Below are 21,934 nucleotides of genomic sequence, written 5' to 3' on the forward strand. Positions count from 1 at the left end.
TAAATTTTATATGATATGCCATGAATTGCAATGATTAAGTATTCATTAAGTAACTATCGTCTCTGACTCTATAATTCTCAAGAGACGTTCGTCATTGGACATGAACTTAGAGAACACAAGGAGGACATGTATTTGTGAAAAGCAATACCAAAAATATTCACCAAAAGAAATCCAAAAATAAACAGCTGACAACAAAAACAATTTATATTATTGTGTGTACAAGGTTACGTCGTGATTAATAATGAACAGTAAAATATTGCAATTCGTGGCAAATAATTTAATATTTTATCTTTTATGGATGCATATTAATTTTTTATGGTATTGTGATCGTTCGCCAAAATGGTATTCTGAAAAGTAAACTAGAACTCGAACAATCATAATGAATAAGATACATTCTTTACATTGATAATATTTTAAACACATTGCCTATCTCAAATTTAATGCTGTTTAACAGTTAAAAAACACATAAATGTACCGTGAAAAACAAATTAATTAAAAATGATATCCTTTCTACTGCAATATAATGTATTTCTTTTTCTATGAGAGAAAACTCTAAGAAAACCCTGCAATTTTTTGTTCTTGATATGTAAAAATATATGCAGTAACTGGTCGTTATTGCATTCTAAATATTCTCAAGAGTCCATTTATGTGCTTATGAAGAAAAACTTGGGATAACTCACTCCTTGAATATAATCAATTTTAAATGACAAAATAATACCTACATACCATAGGTTCACTTTGATGATACTTTCCTAGACTAAATATTAGACTTGGAAAAAGTCTCAAGTCTCATACATCTTTAATCCATTTCATGAGATACAATGCATTTTATCACGCATCATCAATCAAAATATTTCAAAATACTGATTTTGAACTAAAATGTTTCAAATGGAAACTAACCATTTCCATCAGAAAGACTTTAAAACAACCCACAAGTCCAATTGAATCTCTAACCAATAAATATTTTTTAAATGTATTAAGACAGGATCTCACTGGAATTCAACTTTGAGACTTTATTAATTTTCCTCTGCTATGAACTTCCAAATAACAAAGACATCCCTTCCTTCAGAGCACTTATTTTTTAACAAAACCTTGGTGACGTCATTCCTACAATTTTGATTTGAGCTCACCCTCTATCCTCTGAAGAAACACTGAAGAGTGGAATAGAAGGAGAGGCATAAGGAATTGACTTTGAAGTCATTTATTTATTCGATGCCTCATAAGAAGCGATTAGATTCAGTTAGTTTGGTTCGAATCCATTGATTCATTTGGCACTGATGATGATAACATTAATGAGATTCAAAATATCATTGAGTAATTAGTAGTGACTACTAAGTATGACATTAATCGTCGAAATATTCCGTGAATGTTTAAATTCCGTCATAAAAACTAAAGGGCATACAGTCCGGACATTACTTTTTTTTTCCATGGACCGGGCATAAGGACACTGAAATGGTAGACTCAAATGACAAATACAGCTCTTAATATAGGAGCTAAAGGATCTTTACTCTTTTCTTCAAGATACAGGAAAATTGCTTCAAAATCAGATTGTAGTTAGTCAATACTTCCCCAAGATCGAATTATTGTTTAATAATTGCTGGCCCGGAGTAACCTCACTACCATAAAATTGGACTCTGTACTTTGTTGTCAATAGTAGATTCTATAATTTTTTTTTTTTTCCCCTATTAGTATTCAGAATGTTGATTGGTTCAATTCGAGTTACGTCTTGTAAAGCAATGAATGGTTCTCAATAATAATTTAATAATAATAAGGAGAGTTGATTTACTAGCTACCAATTATTTTGAACTCTTTTTCTCTTTCCTTCTAGAGAAAATGTTGAGAAATCAAGGGTTTTTGCAGGATTATATATATATATATATTTTGAGGGGGGGGCTTAGCTTTTGGATTTTATGTTTTTGAAAGAAAATGGAAAAAAAAATTTCCTTGGAAAAATATTTTAAAAATCCATACCGATTTTCAAAAAATAAATTTATTGGAAAAAAATTCAAAAGCGAACCAAACTTTACAAAAAATTTCAAAAATCAACAGTTATTTACCAAAAAATTAAATTTTTTGAAAAAAATTTAAAATAAAATTCAAATATTAAAATTTTGTAGGACAAAATTTAAAAATCTATAACTCTTCATAGAAAATTTAATTTTTAGAAAAAAAAATTAAATTTTTTTTTTCTTTGTTAAATTAAATTTTTTAATATTAAGCAAAAATTCCTTAATGTGGTGGTGGGCTATAGTCCCTCCAGCCCATCCCTTGCGGACGCCCCTCGAAATACTATAACGATAAAGACGTGTTGAGAATTGTTTACAGCCCTCAAAATCTAAATATCAAAGTTCAACTAATCAACGTTGATAACATGGATAGGTGAAAAAATCATAGCTGACAATAAAATAAAGTTTACATTTATATATTAATTGGCTGGTAATGCCGTGTTCATTCTTCAGACTATTCAAAAGTTTAACATGACATCTTCGGAACCTACACTTGGAAAACAATAGTACACGCAACCCTTTATTTCATTCAAAAAATTATAAATATTTGCGGTGCTTTTTAGCTCGAGATTCTTTATTATTGTAATGTTTCCTCCTACACAGAATACTTCTTTTTCTTCTTCCTCTTCTCATCATAAATTTCTTCCAGGCACTTTGCGCAGGCACGCATGTCTCTCTACAAGAAAGTCAAATTAGATTTTGCCCAACCTCAGCCAGCCTTAAGAAAGTTTCGGGCGTGTAAAAATATATCTCTCTGAAGATGGTCACTCTTGTCACTCTTTCAGTGTAGGGGAGTCTACCCCATTGTGTACATGTTTTGGGTCCGTACTCTTAATTCCTTTTAAAATTTTGAATATTATTGAATAAATAATGTGTGAGGGCAATGTGACTTAGAATACTTAAAAATACTCTGATATTAATAAAGAATTTGTGGAACGAAAAGTGCGTAATTAAATCTAAGATATCTGTTGCAAAAGGACATTTTGTTTGAGGACGTTAGAATGACAGAAGTATTTCGATTCCTTGGGACAGTTCTGTCTATTCTTTTCCTTTCAACCGGTAAGCAATAATTATATATTCACATTTTCTTTATGACGATGAACCATGTTTAAAATACACACATACATACAAAAAGAGAGGGAATCGTATATTGGTTTACCTATATACAATGGTACAAACATCTGTGGAAACTCTAAACAACATAAGAACCACATAAACAAACGTAAATAAACAAATTATTTGTGGTCTGTAGAGTGGACTCACGTGATTGCTTCGTCCTCCCTTAACCAATCCACCATAGACAACTCCTATTGGTTGTTTGGAGTTGTGTTTCTCGTTCTTCATTCCTGAAATAAATATACTACAACTGTATACATTCATATAATAATAATAATACATTTATGAATAATTGAGTAGGCTTATACGAGATACACATAAAATATTAATGATCTGTCTGGTGTGCCTACTGATGAAATGGAAAGGAAAGCCTACATTTGTCGATGTAAGTCAAGTCACTCAAAAGAAGGGATTGGAATATTAATGAGATTCCCTTTTGCTTCATGAATTAGCTATTAATTGACGTATTTAACTCTTACAGAGCTATTAATGGTAAATTGTCAACTCCATTCGTCATAGAATAGAGATACAAAGAGGCAAAAAGAAATGGAAATGTAATGGTAGTTTGGTATAGTTGGGCAACAGCAGATCTTAATTATTATTTCAGCTGGGGAAAGGGGTACTTGATATAACTGTATTTATACTCAATTTAATCTGGGGTTTGATTGAATTGAGTTTTATATTTATTGTAAAAGCCTTTTAGTTATCAAATACACCATTTGCATACTAGTTTATAGCACTGCCATTCTTAAAAAGTATTTATATATACAGAACTAACTACCCAGCCTGTATATATTTGGCTGTATTCAAATAAATAACTAAATATTATTCTAAAATAAGTGTGACGTAATTTATGGAACATACCCCTTTTCTCAGATGAAGTGCGTGGCTTATTCTTGAGCACACTTTTGTTTTCTCCGTATAATCATTTTGAAATGCATTTCAAAACGCTAACAGTGTTTTGGATAACTATAACAGTCCAGGAGAATACTAAAGATTCTGATACACTTTGTTTTGTAAGTATTTTAGACAAGTTTGCTTACTTTAAGCACTCTTTCAAAAAGTAGGGGGTTCATTTATCATAGGGTGGGTGTATATGACACACCAAAGGCAACAGATTCTTTATTATAATTTTGCTAAAGCGGTGGCCGTATCCAATACTGATCCTTTACAAAAAGGTAGCCGATAGGATCTATGAGTAGAAGACTACGTACGTTGATCATAGGCATCAAATGGCTATTAATTTTTATCGAGGAAAAGTTATGGGCCATTTCTAGTTGTTGAGCCACTTTCCTACACGAAATGTGCTAGTAATCCAAGGTTTCCCTGTATAGATAAGCACCTTTTTTATTATGTTCAATATTTAGTTTACTAAACATCTCACAAATTTTGTTTACAATGAATTTCAAATGAGATTTTTTATATATTTCCATTTATTTAACAAGTAAAAATAGAGTTTAATAAATATATGTAACATTCGTTAAAAACATACATTTGTACATAATAAATTATTTATATACCTTTATGTATATTTTAAAATATTCTTCTATACATATTGATCATCTTACTCATTTTCGTAAGAAAACGTTTAAAATATGCACTAAACATTCCCTAAATATACAACACCACTAATGAAGGTTATTGTATTTATTTTTTTCGTATAGAAATGTCGTTAAAAAGATATCTTTGGTGGAGTATCTATTTATTTATCTTCAAAATTAAATTAACTATTATCTTTACGAGAGTGAAGAGAAAGAAAAAATAACTAAAAGATTAGAGGAATGAGTCTATAAAATTTCACTGAAATGAGATCTTCGGCATTCTTATACTATTACTAATAATAATTTAATTATATTTTTGTCAAAAAGCGGTACTTTTTTTACATTTCTTTGTAAAAAGATATTTATGTTTGTATGTACATACAACGTATCTATGTTAGATTTTTACACATAAGAAGCCTTACAGTTGATGACTTAATTAAAATAAATAGTTATTCATGGAACAAAAAAGGGATCTTTGTAATTACATACCATACAAATACATCTGAGAAACTTTGCATTATTTAAATTTTCATGAACGCTGTGTAAGAAAAAAATTGTTTGTTTTGTGTAATTAAAAAGTAGATTTGTATTGATAACTCTTGAGCAATTTCCTCTTTGAATATATTAATATATTAAATATTTTACTCCTGTGGTCCCTAAATATACCCTTTTGAGGACCATTTTTGAGAGGGGCTTGAGGAAAAAACCAATCGCAAAGTTATTTTATTCATATTATTTACAATATATATGTCCATGTATTTATGTTAGAATGTAAGACCCTCAATACACCTCTAAAACTGGAATAGTCCTTTGATACTGAGCCAAGGAGATCCAGAATCCATTAATAAAGAATGATGCCAGTTTATTTAAAAAAATACGGTATATGTTGATAACACGCTATAATCACGTAACCTTTCAAAAAGCCTATGATTATGATGAATCTCAAAAACAGAAATGAAATCTCTTTCATTCTGTTCTTAATCGTCTAAACAGAATTTTGATTTTTTTGGGCGGAATTTCTTTGTTTGAAACATTTATTAGAAGTGAAATCACAGTATAATATTACGACTTTAAGTCCAAACGGAAATTAAATTGGTACTTTCAGTCGGGGAGGGTTCTATAAAGATTGGGAAAATTGGGTTACAATCGAGGCATGATTAAAAAACCACTCGCTTAAACAATATTTATGGTACTATTACAGGGTAACACTAACCATGGGCGTATATTTTAGAAAAGAAAGATTTTTGAAGTAATCAAAGAAATGGGCAATTTAACATAATTATGTGATTTTAAATGTTTGCAAAAAAGGAAAAAAATAATTTAAATATTACTATTGATTTTTAAACATATACTCAAGAAATACAAATATATAAACAATGGATTTATGCCATTGGGGAGACTATTTGTAAGAAACAAAACAAAAAAGTAAATCCAAACAACAACAATGAACCAATAATTGTAAAAAATTAACAACAAGGAAAAAAAAGTTGTTCAGAAAAAAGTTTAGTGCGTATAATGATTTTTTTAAAGCCTTGTTTACAATATTCTAGTTTGTAATAAATATTTTATAGAAGTAGCTTTATAAGCAAATTTTTTTCAATGCAAGCCTAAACCTAAAAATATGGTTCAAGTATCTGATAGAATAAATTGCCAATTAATTAGTTATTAATATATTTACTATGTAAATACTCCGGAAAGAGCTCTATTTATTTTGTTTTCAATATTGTGAAAAATATTGATTGATTTTCAACCCATCCTTGACCATAAAAACCTTTTAGGGCCGATGTTATTGACGTTTTTCTTATCATAGGACAAAAATTTTATCTTGAAAGCTATTAAAATTTATCCCTGATTATACAAACTACAAGTGGTAGTACCCGCCATTGCTGATAGTTATTAGGCGTCGATGAACAGACAAAAAAATAGACAAATCTTGCTCAATATATATATATATGTACTCCAATTTCTTTTCTTTTTCAACGTGACACGTTAAGCTAATTTTTTTTGAGCTCGTATTAAAAATGAGTGAACCATAGAAAAAAAAAGGACATACAAACTGTGTTTTATTAATATAGATAATTCAACGACTAGTCTCGGTATTCGAGCCGAAACAGAATTAAAATCATAGACCTACATTATCTTTTCAAAAAAGGCCGTATATAAATTTTTATCCCACTTTAAACAAAACCCCTATTTTTATTCCTTCCTTAAATTTGAGTATGAAAATGACATTGTCCCGGATCGTGACTGATAAAATTTGTAGACCGAATTTTATTATAATGACGCTCCAGACAGAGGTTAGACCAAATTAGTTAAAACTATAACACTCTTAGAACGGTTGGAATTTCTAAACCGATACCCAACACAAATAATGACCTCATTAGGTGTAAAAATAAATTGACGATTTTAAATCTATTCATAGATTTGTATTCATTCACACATCCCCCAAGAATTAAATCAAAATAGAATTCCATTAAACTCCCATAAAATAACACTTATTTGAATCAATTTGGCAAAGAAAATCAAAACAATATCACTGGTTTTCTTCTTCTCAATTTGTCGGATAAATTATTATTTTCATTCATGAGTTTTTAAAGATATGAAATGCTTAATCAAGTGGGAGTTTGGAATACTTAATTAGATAGATTTCGGTACTTTTGACGACTTTTTTTATCATCGTTTCTGTGAATCCCATTTGGTATTTTTATTCTTCTGGACATAATAACAAAACTCTTCCAGGACATTCCATGTGTGTACATTGTACATGTCTCTTAGTTAATGCCAAGAGAATTGTCGAGGTACGTATATATCAAATATAATCATATGTATAAGTGTAATTATTATCTACGATGATTGCCAAGATAGACTTCTTGGCCTCCTCCGTAAAGTAATCATTGATTTAACAGGCTTCACACCCTTCTAAATATATATTTAAATTGTTATTATATTACAATATATATAATTTTATCTGTCAGTTATCCAAACATAACCTTTTTTATTTATTTACTTTGATTGTGAATGAAAGTTTTGCCATTTTTTTTCTCCATACTTCAATATTTCTCCTACAAATTGGAAAATTTAAGATATGTAATAATGTTTTTTTCTTTCATTAAAACCTATCTTCCTCTGTCTTTTCCTTTTTTTGTAGATGTCATCTCTATACAAAATAAATATTCCTATTTTTAAGTAGAAACATCTTTCATTTCTTAATCCTATTTAGAGATGGGCGTCTTAAACAAACTCTGACAGCTTATCTCATATGCAAAAGAGATGAGATATCATTTCACTAGACAGCGTAATTTTGTTTATCTCTAAAGTCTAAATATAAAAAAGATCTACATATTTTTTACCATAAAATATTATTTATTTTTTGCTTTTTGTCAACTGTTTTATTTATCTAATCGTTGTATCTCTTATTAGTGGCTATATCCTGAATACTGTTATTAGTTATTGTGAATACTCTGTCGCTTTTTCAGTCCTTATTTATTCGGTTTAGTCTAGTTTTAGGACCGTTCCTTCGGACTTTAACTGATTAAAAATGAAGAAATATCATTCAGGATCGAACATTATAAGTTTTAGCACTGATATCCAGAACTGAACTAGACCAGATTGACACTGAACTGACTGCAGTCTTTTATCCTCAACACGAGTGTGGATATAATAATTTTTTATAAAGAATCCAGAAAAAGATGAAAAAAGACACACTTGTTTGCGTCCTCTTTTTGAAGGAAAGGTTTCGAGACGTGAATAATATATTGTGTATAAGCCTTTATGACGTTCTATAAGTTTTTTTTCATACAAAACCTTCTTTTTCCAACTATTGGGACATACTATACAGATTAAATAAAAATGTATTAATACACGATTTTTGTACAAATGGTTGAAAATTTTGAAATCAATTTATTAACTACAGTAGAATATTTAGATTTGCATGAAACAATTTGTATTATATTGCTATTTAATAACCTGGAAGTCAATTATTCAGAACTTGATATGACGTAATTATTGTGGAGAAAATTAGGACTGAATTGCAAGGCTGCATCATTTTTATTTTGAAGCAAATTAAGCCCAGAACTTAAAGAGTGAGCGGAAAATGAGAGCTGAAGTGCCTATACAGGAACAAAGAAAGGGCTAAATCATTCTACTTCGCTCTTTTTTAGTTTTTTTATCCCCATGTTTTAATAGTTGTGCTCGACGTAGTACAAGCAAATTAAAAATGTCTTCACCAAGATGAACACCATCCTAAATACCTACTAGTTCCTCATATGATCTCTGTATGTGCAAACTGGGGATTTGTCCATACAGGTCGTCATTTTACGACAAATATTTAATGATGATTCAATTGGCGACATGGTTTTCTTTTCATTTAACTATAACTTAAATTAACAAAATCAATTCTTTCATCTCAAAAATGACCGTAAACTTTGTACAACATCTGAAGGGATAAAGGAAAAAAACAACTTGACAATAATTACGAGGGAAGTGAAAATGTACATATTAAAGTGTGCGAGGGGACCATTGTATAATCTACTTGAACCATCAAGTATTTAAGTTTGTACAAGTAGGCTTACAAATGCACATATTTTTAATTTTCTAATTAAGGATGTAAAAATTGTCGAAATTGATCCCAAAAGTTTGCTCACACTATAACTGGCCATGTTACGTATTAGCGACTATAGTTTTTATAGCCATTTCTGTCAGAAAAAAAGTTCACTATCAAAGTTCCCAACATATACTTTCATTTTTTGTATACAATTACAAGGATTTAAACACATCCTTATCCCTCAAAATTACCCATAAGAGAAATGTCAAATTTTAAATATGCCGAAATAATAGATATATATCTACAGGAGATGAGACTCGTTCTTACATTTTGACATTCAGCTGGATGTACTCTAAATACTTACATACATTTACCCACCTTGGGCGTCATTCCTTGAAAAGATTTGTTATTTCCGCTTCTATGAGTATAACCTTATACAAATTCTGTTTTTGTTTTTTTTTTCGTTGAAAAAAAACTTTTTATGTTTATAATGTGTACAATTACAAACATTGTATTTATGTAGAGTTGTTTACATTGGAAAATATTTTCAATTAACTGCTGTTATATTTATTGACATTATCTTCATACAGAGTAAATGTCGGTGATTTCAGAAGACTCTTCATTTAATACTCTATAACAGTATGTATAGATATACATCATATCTCCCTAGGTATATCATGTACATATTTTTAAACCATCTTTCCCTTATTGTAAGGTTATCAAGTCATCAATAACTCTATATAGACTGTCTGGCTTATGAACAAATGGGGGAAGTTAACACACAAAAAGTATTGAACAAAAATCAAGATTTGAAGAAATGCCCAATTCATTTATTACCGTCATATACATAAATATACCCAACACTCATGATAGCTAGTTTTTAAAATGTAGTGTACTGATAGGGATGGGAATGATGTCTACATTGCAGTAAACGTATACTCCACACTTGAGAGATTGTCAACTATACTTATGTGTTTTGAGACCTTATTTTTGAGTGTATGCTTAATATCTTAGAACTAAATGACTACTTGTCAAAGGAATAACAATCTAGCAATTGAGCGTGTGTAACTAAAGCTACGCACGCCATAATAAAAATAAAAAGTAAGTGGAGTGCATTCCGGGCCAACCGTGATTATTTACTCGTCTCTATTATACAAACTTTTACAGTTTAAAAGTCCTTTTTTACAATGTTCCAAGGAGTAATATTGTCGAACACATAATTACCTGTCGATCACTAAGAAAACATTGTCCAATTCGCCACACAGTACGCCAAGAGGATTGAGACGCTCCTCGGGGCAATATTATACCGGGAGGCCATCCGGGATCAGATTGGGGCCTCAAGGAAGACGATGTTCAATTAATCCATAAGGTAGGGTACCTCCATGTCCATCAACTGTCTGAAGTCTGCCTTCAAAAAAATTAAAACAATATTCTCATATCTCTTCTGATTAATATCTACATGCTAGTGTTTAAAAGAACTAATTATATCCTAGGAATTGAATATCCAGCAGAAATTTTATTGAGTAGTACTAATAATAATCAACGAATACCTAAGTAAAGCTGACATATAGACATAAAAACGTTTCAGAACATAACCGACAATTCCCTGATGCTCTCTACTTCCATAAAGTTAGCTAAATGCTGAGGAAATATTTCTTCAAACTTGTTACAAAATCGATTTTTTTTCCGGTTGGTCTTCATTGATTTTATACTAGGGTGATTTTGACTAATATTCCGGGTCAGACTATGATATTAGACTACAGAACGACATTTAACCGTTTTCAAATCGTTGACCGTTTTTTTCAGTCTCAATCTATGGACCGATTTTCTGCCCTATCCTGATTTATAAGTTGTACAAACATGATTTATGAAACCCATTCAACATCAATTGAAGTTATTGCTCCGATGCTCAATATTTTGAAACACACATGACATCATCACGAGGTTATCTGTACCTATTTTTTTTTGTAGCACCGATCACCACCCATTTTTTTTCCTAGGACCGATCTAGACCAAATTGAATTAGTTCGGTCCACTAGAAATCATAATGGTCTTTGACCAGTCTAAGATAGTGAAACCAAAAACCAACATTATTATACAGCCCAATATTACCTATGCCCATTTTTTATATCAATTATAGACCTTATATTAAAATTTCTGGGATATTTCATTGCGATAGTTAGAAGAATTTTAATTATAGCTTAGAACTTTCATTTGATTTAAGAGACTTAATTTGTCCCCAAATTGTCACCTTTCAAATAAAATGTGTTCATGTCTAACTATTTTATTATGAAGACCACTTTTGGGTATTTAAAGTGTAATTTGTAGCAACGCTTCCCAAAGATTAATCAAAATAATTTGTAACTCAAACTTGATAATAATTCGTCCTAAAATATAAATATAATTTGGATTCAATTTTGTTAATTTTTCAAGTTTTTTTTATTTTATGTTGACAGGCCAAAAATATGTATTTTTATCATAGTAATCTCAGACTGACGTTTCTAATGGACAGAGTACATATTCCTTATGTAGATTAAACAGAATGTTTAGACATATCTTACATACTATACATTCATACATGAGTTCTGAGATATCGTTTTACAGACTTTTCCTAAATGTAAATGTTGAGAGGCAAAGATAATTTGAACCTAATATCGTATGTACTTCTACTCGAAAAGTATTTGTATATATGCTTTTCAAAGCACTTAAATTATATTTACTTTGTAAAAGCTCATTCAAAAGATCTCATTTCAAAATATCACCTTGTACTTTTTAACTGTTTTCTTAAAGTTGAATAGTAATTAATAATAAGTAGCATATTACTCAACTCTTTAAAATGTAGGTGTTATTTTTTCATATCCTCTTCTCATATTTGTTCATACTCCTCACAGTTCATAATTATTCAAATTTAACGTTATTTTTATGCAGTTTTATCTGTCTGTTATTAACCTTGATGCAAAGAAAAATAACATTTTTGTTATTATATCCACAAATTAGTGTTAGGCTTCGGTCTGAATATCCTAGACTGGTATGATACCCTTATAGAGACGTCCACAGGGGGTGGGCCCCCCATTAAGGATTTTTTTTCTTCCTTTACTGGATATTCTTTTGTTCAAAATGAAAAAAAAATCACAAAAATAGGGGTAATTGTTTTTTTGTGAACCCCGGGAAAAAAAAATTTCCCTTTCCGTGAATAACTATAGATTTTTGAAATTTTTTTCCAAAAATTATAATGTATAAAATATTTTCCAAAAAATTTAATATTTGAATTTTTTTTTGAATAGCTTCTGGATTTTTGAAGTTTTTTTTCAAAAAAGTTAATTTTAAAATTTTTTTGTGAATGTCTATGAATTTTGAAATTTTTTTCCAAAAATTTAATTTTGGAAAGTTTTTTCCAAATGTTTAATTTTTGAAAGTTTTTTCTAAAGAATTTAAATTTTGAAAATTTCATCTAAAAAATTTAATTTTGAAATTTTTTCCAAAAAAATAATTCTTGAACTCTATAGATTCTTGACATTTAAAAAAATATATATATATAAATGTAGTAAAAAACCAAGCATCTTCAAAATATAATCCGGCAGACGCTCTAGAATCATTATTTTTAGTGGAGGGAACTTATTTGGTCTAGTTAAAGTCGAGTGAGGGAGAAAATCAGTCCATATCTTGAGAACGAAAATATCGGTCCATTATTTGAAAACAATTAAACTTCGGTCTACGCTTGGAGATTGCGGTTACGACCGAAATAGGGGTCTAGAAAAATCACATAACACCAAACATAAAAAGTCTCATCACAAATACATTTATGCGTATATATATATATTAAGACTATGTTTCCCTAGAACTATTAAGTTTTCGACTATGAAATTAATTAATTTGTTTTATTAAGAATCTTTGTATCGAATTCAAATATATCACTCATTGCATACATAGGCTTATCGATGCAAGGGTAATATATTGTGTCTCTCTCACAATTGATCGTATCTAAAGGTACTCATTTTATTAATTCAAATTTTTCATGAGTAAAATTAAAACGAGAGTTTTGGTGTGGGCATTTATTTAACAAAATTTTCTTAAAGTAGTACCCGGTACAACTTTTATTTAATATGTAAGGCCTAAGCTTTAATAATTGCCTCAATTCCCCCTAAATCCCTTGCAAACTTTGACTATGTAGTTAAACTAAAGCTTGGTCCACTCCTTGTTGATGGAAATCTTCTAAAGACTGGACATTCCATTAAGGAGTAGCACGTATTCTCCTCCAGACATATCTAGATAAGAGTAGAACAAATGATTACGGCTGGAGAGGAGGGCGGCTACATATTGAGACCAAAAAGGACGGAAAGTTGTCTATCAGGAAGGTATATGTCTTAGCGGTGTGACGACCCGAAGCTCCGTCTTGAGTGGAAACAAAGTAGTCTCCGAACTTTTCTCTGGCACAAAGTAATCCTTTATTTTCCATAAAGTCAATCTAAGCAGCTAAATTGAGTTGCTCCCTCCTTTGGCCGGGCAGACTTCGCCTGTGCTGGCCACTGGATTTTTGGGTTTCATCAGACAAGAGCAAAACTTTGTCCGAATTTTTGTTGGCCTTGAGAAAATTTAGAATCTTCTTCGTCTCTTTCCAACTGTCTCATGTTGTTCTTTTTTAAATAAGATGTCTTGTTGTCCTCCGGTCATTCCGGATTGATAATAATAAAATGTGGATCGTTAGATAAGATCAACTGAGTCTATGCAAAAATTGATGATTATAATTAAAGATAATTTGACATAGGAATAAACCTTAAAAATGTGTAAATATTGGGTTATACATAGCATACTAAAAAAAGTGAAACATAAAACCTCGTTTCCATATATTTAAGTGTTCTGTAGTAGTTTTTTGGAAGTACTATTCAAGAGAAGCATATACATAGTTTCGATGGACTCTCCATATCTTGATCTACAAAATATTTCCTCAAAAAGTAGGAGGTTAAATGAAAAAAAGTTGATTGTTCATGAAGAAACTGCAAGAAACAATAATTTCCTTCTTTTTATCATATGTTTAGGAACATAAAAGTGTTTATTTTGTATACAATCAGCACAATGTTATCTTTATTGTATTTTGCAACCTTTTCTCCTCTAAAATTACAAAACAAAAGTTTCAAAATCAATTGTAGTTGTAAAAAAATGCTTCCCATCTGTAGTTGATAATTATTAACAAGTGGTATTATTCATTCAACCAATCAACGTTTAGAATAATAATAAGAGACTGCATATATAAAAAAGTATATTGTTGTCTATTTCTCTGCTTTCACTGGCTCCTATTAGTGTTTTTAATCATGCCGATTGGTTGAGTATCAATTAGCTTCTGAATAATTCTCAACAATGATTGAATAGGGTTATTGACGAATTAACAACAGATTTTTGGACTTTTTTCTTTCTTGTTTTATTGGAAGGAAGGTATTTTGTAAAAATAAATTGAGAAATTAAATATTTTTGAAAAAAATTGAAATATTAAAAAAATCAAAAAGTATTCTCAATAAAATCAACAAATTTTCACAAAAATGTAATTTTTGAAAAAAATTTCAAAAATCCGATACCTGTTCACATAAAAATTTAATTTTTTGGAAAAAATTTCAAACATCCACAGTTGTTTACAAAAAAATGAATTTTTAGAAAAAGATTTCCAAAATTATTAAAAAAATCCATAAATATTCTCGAAAAATTAAATTTTTGTGAAAAAAAATTCCAAAAATTTGCAGCAATACAAAAAATTAAATTTTTTGGATAATATTTCAAAAATCCACAGGGGTTCACATAAAAATTAATTTTTGGGGAAAAAAATTTAAAAATTTAATTTCAAATATGAATTTTTTTGGAAATACATTCAAGTATCAACAACGTGAGATTAATTGTAATTGACAATAATATATATTGAAAATTTGTATGCTTCTGAAATTCCCATGCTATTTGTACACAAGTAACAGTTATTATCACAAAACCTCCAGTTTCTTAAAGGAAGGAATGTCTTACTTTATACTTCTACGTATATAGATCAGAATAGGGTTCCAAAAAATTAATAATACCATACTACACTTAAATAATAGGTACCGTTGGAAACGAGTCTTTAGAGACGGAGTCCCTAATAGAAATATCATATATTTAAACTCTCTGTCTGACCATGTCAAATAAAGGTAGTTCCATTTATGTATGTGAAGGTGCATTTAATACAGGCTACTTCTTCGTTAACTAATATTGTTTCTTCGATAGATATGTATTCATCTCCTTCACTTAAGAAGCAACTTACATGCATAATTATATGATCTCATATATAGTTAGTTCGTTATTTCTGTTTTATACAATGGGGGAGTTTACTTTATTGTTTATTCCATGGATGTATAACTAAGTGGATTAATCCTCCTTCTAATTAAGCCCTCATAATGTTGTCTTTTCTCAAGTTCCTCTTTTGTTTATCTATATACATACATAAATATGGGTTTGCCAAGTCCCTCTTTTCAGAGTTCCTTTCTTCCTTAATACTCTTTTCATACAACATACAGATGAATTGACAAATGTATTTTTTTTTTCTGTGCTGGTCAACAACATGTACAATGTACATATTTAGAGCTGTTGTTGAAATACATAATAATATGTTACATCCCTGAGGGGGATTCTATTAGAGTTTACCATTGATTGAAGAAGTCTTTGAGTAGTCAATACTAACATAGTCAGAAAGGGACACGTATACATGTATTGTCTAATCAATCTCTCATTGAAAAGTTTCTTTATTATATACTTGTTTTGAGGAGAGGGGCGAGCCAGGGGTTAAAGGACCCTTTTTAGTGAAAAGGGTGTTTATATCGTACGAATATACATATGTATTTTGGTTTAACTAATGAATGGGGTGAAATGGTTTATGAATGTTGCCAACTGGAATATTGTACCCTTATCTATTAATGTAGTGATTCAATTTCTAGTTAGCAGGAATGTGTTCAAAATATTGCTCTCATGAATATCGGACAGCAAGACTGCAGTTTGATACATGAAAATACGTGTTAGAATAAACTAACTAACTTTTCAAGGGGTTCGCAGGACTATAATATATATATATTTTAAAATTTTTGTTCCGTGTAAGGACTTGATCATATGACCTTTTTTAATAAAAGAGCTTCTTATAAAAAACAAAATCAAAAATTCTCTCATTTGGGAGTAGCCTCTGTAGCCTCCTCGCCCCTGCTTTTTGTAACAAATTAATTTCCCTGATAATTTTTTTTTTGACCAATATATACCTATATCAATTAACAGTAACTTCTTCAAATCCATTTAATTTTAATTTTAAGGATATCTAAAAGTTTCAGGTCCATTAATCGTAAATCTTTTCTTTCAATGACGTTTTATAGTAATTGTTCTTTATCGTTTTTTCATAAAGTCCATTGCAATCATAGATTTTCTCAATGTCTCGTATACTAAACTCGTCAAAAATTGTAGACATCTTAGAACAATATTAATCAATCAACAGATGACTAATGTTCATTAAAGGCATTATGTATCGTGGCTATATCCAGTATTTTAATACTATAATATATAGTTCGGACTAAAATGTTGTTTAAAGCCATTCACAGGCACTAACAGGGGCGACTACATGGTATTTTGTTTGATAATGAGGAGGTTAGCTAACAAATTTGACAAAAAACAACAACATTAATATAATGTATAAAAGATTTTGGGATGTGAGATCGAATCGCCGTTGAACAGATTGAATAGATCTTGACGATGACTTAGGGCGTTTCCATGACGTAGCACACTATCATTATGGCAGCTCGGAGCGAATTTAAATTTCGATGAGAGGTGCGGCAGATATTCTTCTCTAAGATACTCAAAATTGTGAAGTCTAAAGGTATTGAGGTGAGATATATTAGGAGAATTGCTAAATGGAGGCAGGCAAGAAGTTAACCATACTTTTGCTGTATAAGTTTTGGTTCTTCTTGGCTTTATAGAAGGGGGTTGAGGGGCGTCTGCAGGGGGTGGGCTAGTTGTCCTTTAATCCCTCCCACCCAAAAAAAATCCAAAAAATTTCATTATTCAATTTTTTTTCCCCCAAAAATTTAACTTTACCAATTTTTCATCATCCTGTAAGTATTTTATCCTTCTATACTTTTTTATATTAAACTTATCACGATAATAAGAAGATATAAATATATTGCAAAAAGTTACGAACACAGAATGTGTAATTTGTGCACCCATAAACATGTTTCTTTATCAATAGCTATCCTCGGTTGATTAGGAATTTGAGATCATAGGTACAAGTACTTTGTACTTTTGGAACCGTTGGACCTCCCAAATATTTATATATGTATATTCCATTATATAAATCAATCTTTGAACTATCAAACAAGTATTTATCATCAATTAGATCTCTGATGTAGACATTTATGTCTGTACGTATAAACATTTATACTCTAAAATCCCCTCTTGTCAAAATAAATTCTTTCTTTGAGCTCTTGTTGAAGGAATTTTTGGGGAGAGGGATTTAATTCGTATTTATTGATAAATAGATTTAAAAAAAAGCAACAATAAAGGATTAAAATATAAGAAATTGAAGTCAGTAATAAATCTACTTCATTCTATATTTAGTAATGCATAATTCGAATGGATTCTTAAGGTTTAGTATTTGTAAAAGTATTTAAGAATCAAATATCCTATTATTAGATGATACTTTAACTGAAAATACTCTGGAAAATGGATTATGACTAGTGTTGTATCTGTGCAGTCCAGGCTTAGAAACGGTTCTATCCAATACGAGATTATTATATTTGTACTTAATTATATAGCAGAACAATTTTACCAGGCTTGTAAGCGTTACTGTATTTTGGCTTTCCGTTCTTTTTTTCTCTCGTTCAGCGTTCCGCGTCCCAACCATAACGTAGTACCGTATACACTATACGACAGCAAATCGTGACTTCCACTTTGATAGTGTCAGGGAGGCCTCATTTGAGAACTAGGCTTCAAAATTTTTTAACACAACAATCCAGTGAATATTAGCGTTCAAATGAGCTACAACTGCCTAAAATTGGTTCATTCATTGTCAAGATGGATTCCAAAAGGCAAAGAAAAGCGATTTTATTCGCAAAAGGCTTGAAAATAGGAACCAAGGAGTACCAGGATGTCCTCAAGGAGGTGGTCATCCCCTAGGTGAAGTCCATCTATCCAACTACTGCATTCAGCGTTATAAAAAAATCAGTTCCGTTCATTGAACGCACGTTCGATGGAACACAGTTCAATTTAGCGTTCCGTTCATAAGCCCGAATTTAACAAAGGAAAAAAACCCAACTCAATGACGTCACGAGGGATCGATTTTACCTTCTTTAAGAATCGAAAAGTGGAACGTGGTTATACTGGGCAGGACGGACTTGACTGGAGAGCAGTAATCGGGTTTAAGTAAATAAGGACCGACATTGCGCTAGATATGAGTAGTGTTAAGACTCCGTCCGAAACCGAAATTTTCTTGGTTTTTTGTTTATTCAATACAAAAACAAATAATTAAAAAATTTATTTTCTGAGACTGTATTAACTATAGGACCAGTCCGGACCGAACTTAGAACAAATTGGTTTGTTTTTACAAAAAAATATATTGAGAAATTTCCACACTGAGATCAAACATTAGTGTTGTTACGATTCCAATATTTTTGTTTCTGTTCCAGTAACAATTTTAGATATTGGTTTTTCGGTACGTTTTGATACTTTTTCGAATAATGATTTAAAATAAAAATGTCACAAAGGGCATATGATATGTCGTTACAGGGGTGTCTCCATAATTTTTGTTTTGAGTTGGAGCTTAACCAGAATTTTCGAACGTTTTTAATATAAAATTTTTTATCAATGCTATTTTTATCACCGATGGATGAGAAATTTTAGAGGTTACATCACTGACGGGGCAATTTTTTAATGATGTACTGTAACGTTAAATACCGGTTCGAATACAGGGCGGCCACAGGGGGTGGGCTGGAGCAGCTGTTGTCCCTCCCCTAAATATTGGAATGTTTCCTTTATACTAGAAATTTTGATACATATATATTTGAAATTTTTTTCAAATATTTAATTTTTAGTGAACAACTGTAGATTTTACAAAAAAAATGTATTTTTCAAATTTGATTTTTGGAATTTATTTTTAAAAAAATTTCCAAAAAACAAACCCCTCCGTAAAATAAAATCCTAGTTTAGTATAGTACGAGGGCTTGCTATTACTTTTGTCTTTGTAAAACCCATTAATTTCTTCAAATTTAGTATGCTCAAAAAAAAAGTTCCAAATCTAGTCAAAAAGGCCCCCTCCCAAAAACACAACAAAAAAAATCCTCCTTGTGCCTGGCCCCTGAATAACACTCTAGCATGATTAACAATAGGAGTAGTTTAGTTAATAAACTATAATATTACGAGTAAAATATATATCATTTTAAATCTCATAAATTGATTCATCAACATTTATTCTACATAATATATGTATATATGTACACACTATCATAATTTGTCTTAAAAATATCGCTGCTCACTGACAGAAAAATATATGAAATTTATGATTCAACGTTCAAAAAGATAAAACAATAATAATGATGGAGACAGTAGTATTCATTTAAATCAGATATTTTGAATGTATTTGAAAAATGACTTGATCATAATAATGTCATATTTGTATTTTGATAAAAGCTACATTTAGTCGGGTTTTTTTTCCCCATTTCTTTGACGAATGTTGATTGTTTTTTCAACATGTCAAGGATTTCCCTTTTGGATGTGAACATTCTATCATTCAAACACTTAGACTCACAGTAATAGGTCAGAGTACGAGTATCTTGATTTGTGTTTGAACATCAACTACTTATAAATATAAAATAATTTTTGTAATAAATGTTTCTTTTTTAGGGCATGAGCAAACTATTAAATTCCTGTAGGTAGATATCACTTTATTGAATTCAATCCCCTTTTAACTGTTGCAATTACCTGTATATTTTATATAACCACAAAGGGACATAGAATACTTCCTTTTTGTGGGATATTTCTCTTTTTCAGAGAAAAAAATATATTTGTTTATCCTAGTTAAATGTTACTAAAGACCCCTAAACCTGTATCTACCAACATCCCATGTCAATGAACTGTCCCTCTTTTGTTTTTGTTAATTATGTTAGCCTTATCTAGGGTGGATTATTTCTAGTTCTACCTAATGAATAGGTTGTTAAGACAACTCCTCTCTTTGTGTGACGTCATGCTTCTCCCCTCTTTTATCCTATTTTTTCCACTTGCTTTCTTTTTTTTCTCTTCGTTTTGTTATCTTAAGGAGTCTTAAATTTACTTATTATATTCTTAACCCCTCCCCCCCCCCTTCTCCTTATATGTTGTTGTCTTCAATATAGGTACATATTGAAGGAACAAGGATGTTGTAGTATTCTAAAAAAATAAATAACCATTTAACTAGATAAATGTAAGAATTTATTAGTTATTATTGTATGCGTGGGTTCAACATATTAAATTTATATTGACAGACATGCTTTTAAAAAGAAAAATAGAATAGAATCCAAGGGTTCAAAACCATGTTTGAAAAAAATCTGATATGTATTTTTTTCTTCTCAAATATTTGTTTGATCGATTATATCTATAAATATGCAAACATAATTATAATCTCTAGTAAAAAAACTTTTAGGATTTTGTTGTCTTGCAGATATATAAGTTTGATTATTTATATATAGTTTTTGTTATGTTTCGTATATATACGTATATATATTTATTGTCAAGCTCTGTGAGAATGGTACTTTGTAAATATTGTTATTCTGGTTAGTAAATGATTTATTTCAATCTACGCATAAATAATTCACAATGGATTAAAATTGGATATATTGACACATGAAAATATATATGACCTCTAACCCAACCAAATGTTCGGTTTGATTGATATGGGGTTCATTTACAGTATAGGGAGTAAAAAAGGATAGGTTTATTTTTTTAAATCTTGTGATAACTGACTCATGGGGTTCAGAAGTTATTTTCTAAAAATGATCTCCTTTCAATGAGCTTTTATGTCGTTTATAACACATCTCACTACGACAAAAATGAACGAGTAACAGTTCAAAGGGTACACGATTTCCTCCATATCCAAGTAAACCAAAAGGACTTCGCTAATATTGTCAACGTCAATGCCAATAGAGTTTGCCGTATCCAACACGCTAGAAACTCCGGTTCAGGCACTGAGAGGTCTCCAGGAAGTGGTTGCTACAATACGAAGAGAGATGATGCCTTGAGTAGCCAAAAATTTCAGTGTTGATCCCAAGACAATCAGGGTGGCTATCCATGAAGATTTGGGCCTCAATTTCTATTTCCGAAGAACAAGGCACCTCCTCAGCATAAGTTTGAAGAAGAAGAGATTCAAGAGGATCAAGAAAATCAGCCCAGTTCCCCAGACCTCAACTCCTCCGAGTATTTCTGGTGGGGCACCATCGAGAAAAAGACCGATGTGATCCCTCACCTCAATGTGGATTCCCTCAAAGCTGCCATTGACAAGTAGTGGAAATACTACTTTGAATAGAATATCAAGAAGATGTACGTCAGCTTATAGTCAGAATCGAGGCTGTCATTGAGACCAGGAGATGTCATATTTAATGATTAAGCTTCTGTGGCAGACCTCTCAGTACCCAAAAAAAGTTTGTTAAAAAATTCTGAAAAATAAAAAGTTACCCAAACTTAATTCAAAATTTCCTTCAACGCTGATTTTTGTC

At 30.5% G+C, this 21,934-nt stretch overlaps 1 protein-coding gene across 1 annotated transcript in view; it reads left to right on the forward strand.

Annotated features, from left to right (window-relative positions):
• The first annotated feature begins 2,772 nt into the window (after positions 1-2,772).
• dtn (transmembrane protein 132C dtn) overlaps positions 2,773-21,934 on the forward strand; it is an 87,152-nt gene continuing 67,990 nt past the window's right edge. Inside the window, 1 exon segment of the mRNA XM_040722899.2 lies at positions 2,773-3,065. Within this exon segment, the coding sequence (XP_040578833.2) occupies positions 3,008-3,065 (58 nt within the window). The 5' untranslated portion in view covers positions 2,773-3,007.

Source organism: Lepeophtheirus salmonis, chromosome 13 (genome assembly GCF_016086655.4).
Source record: "Lepeophtheirus salmonis chromosome 13, UVic_Lsal_1.4, whole genome shotgun sequence".
Classification (NCBI taxonomy): Eukaryota; Metazoa; Arthropoda; class Copepoda; order Siphonostomatoida; family Caligidae; genus Lepeophtheirus; species Lepeophtheirus salmonis.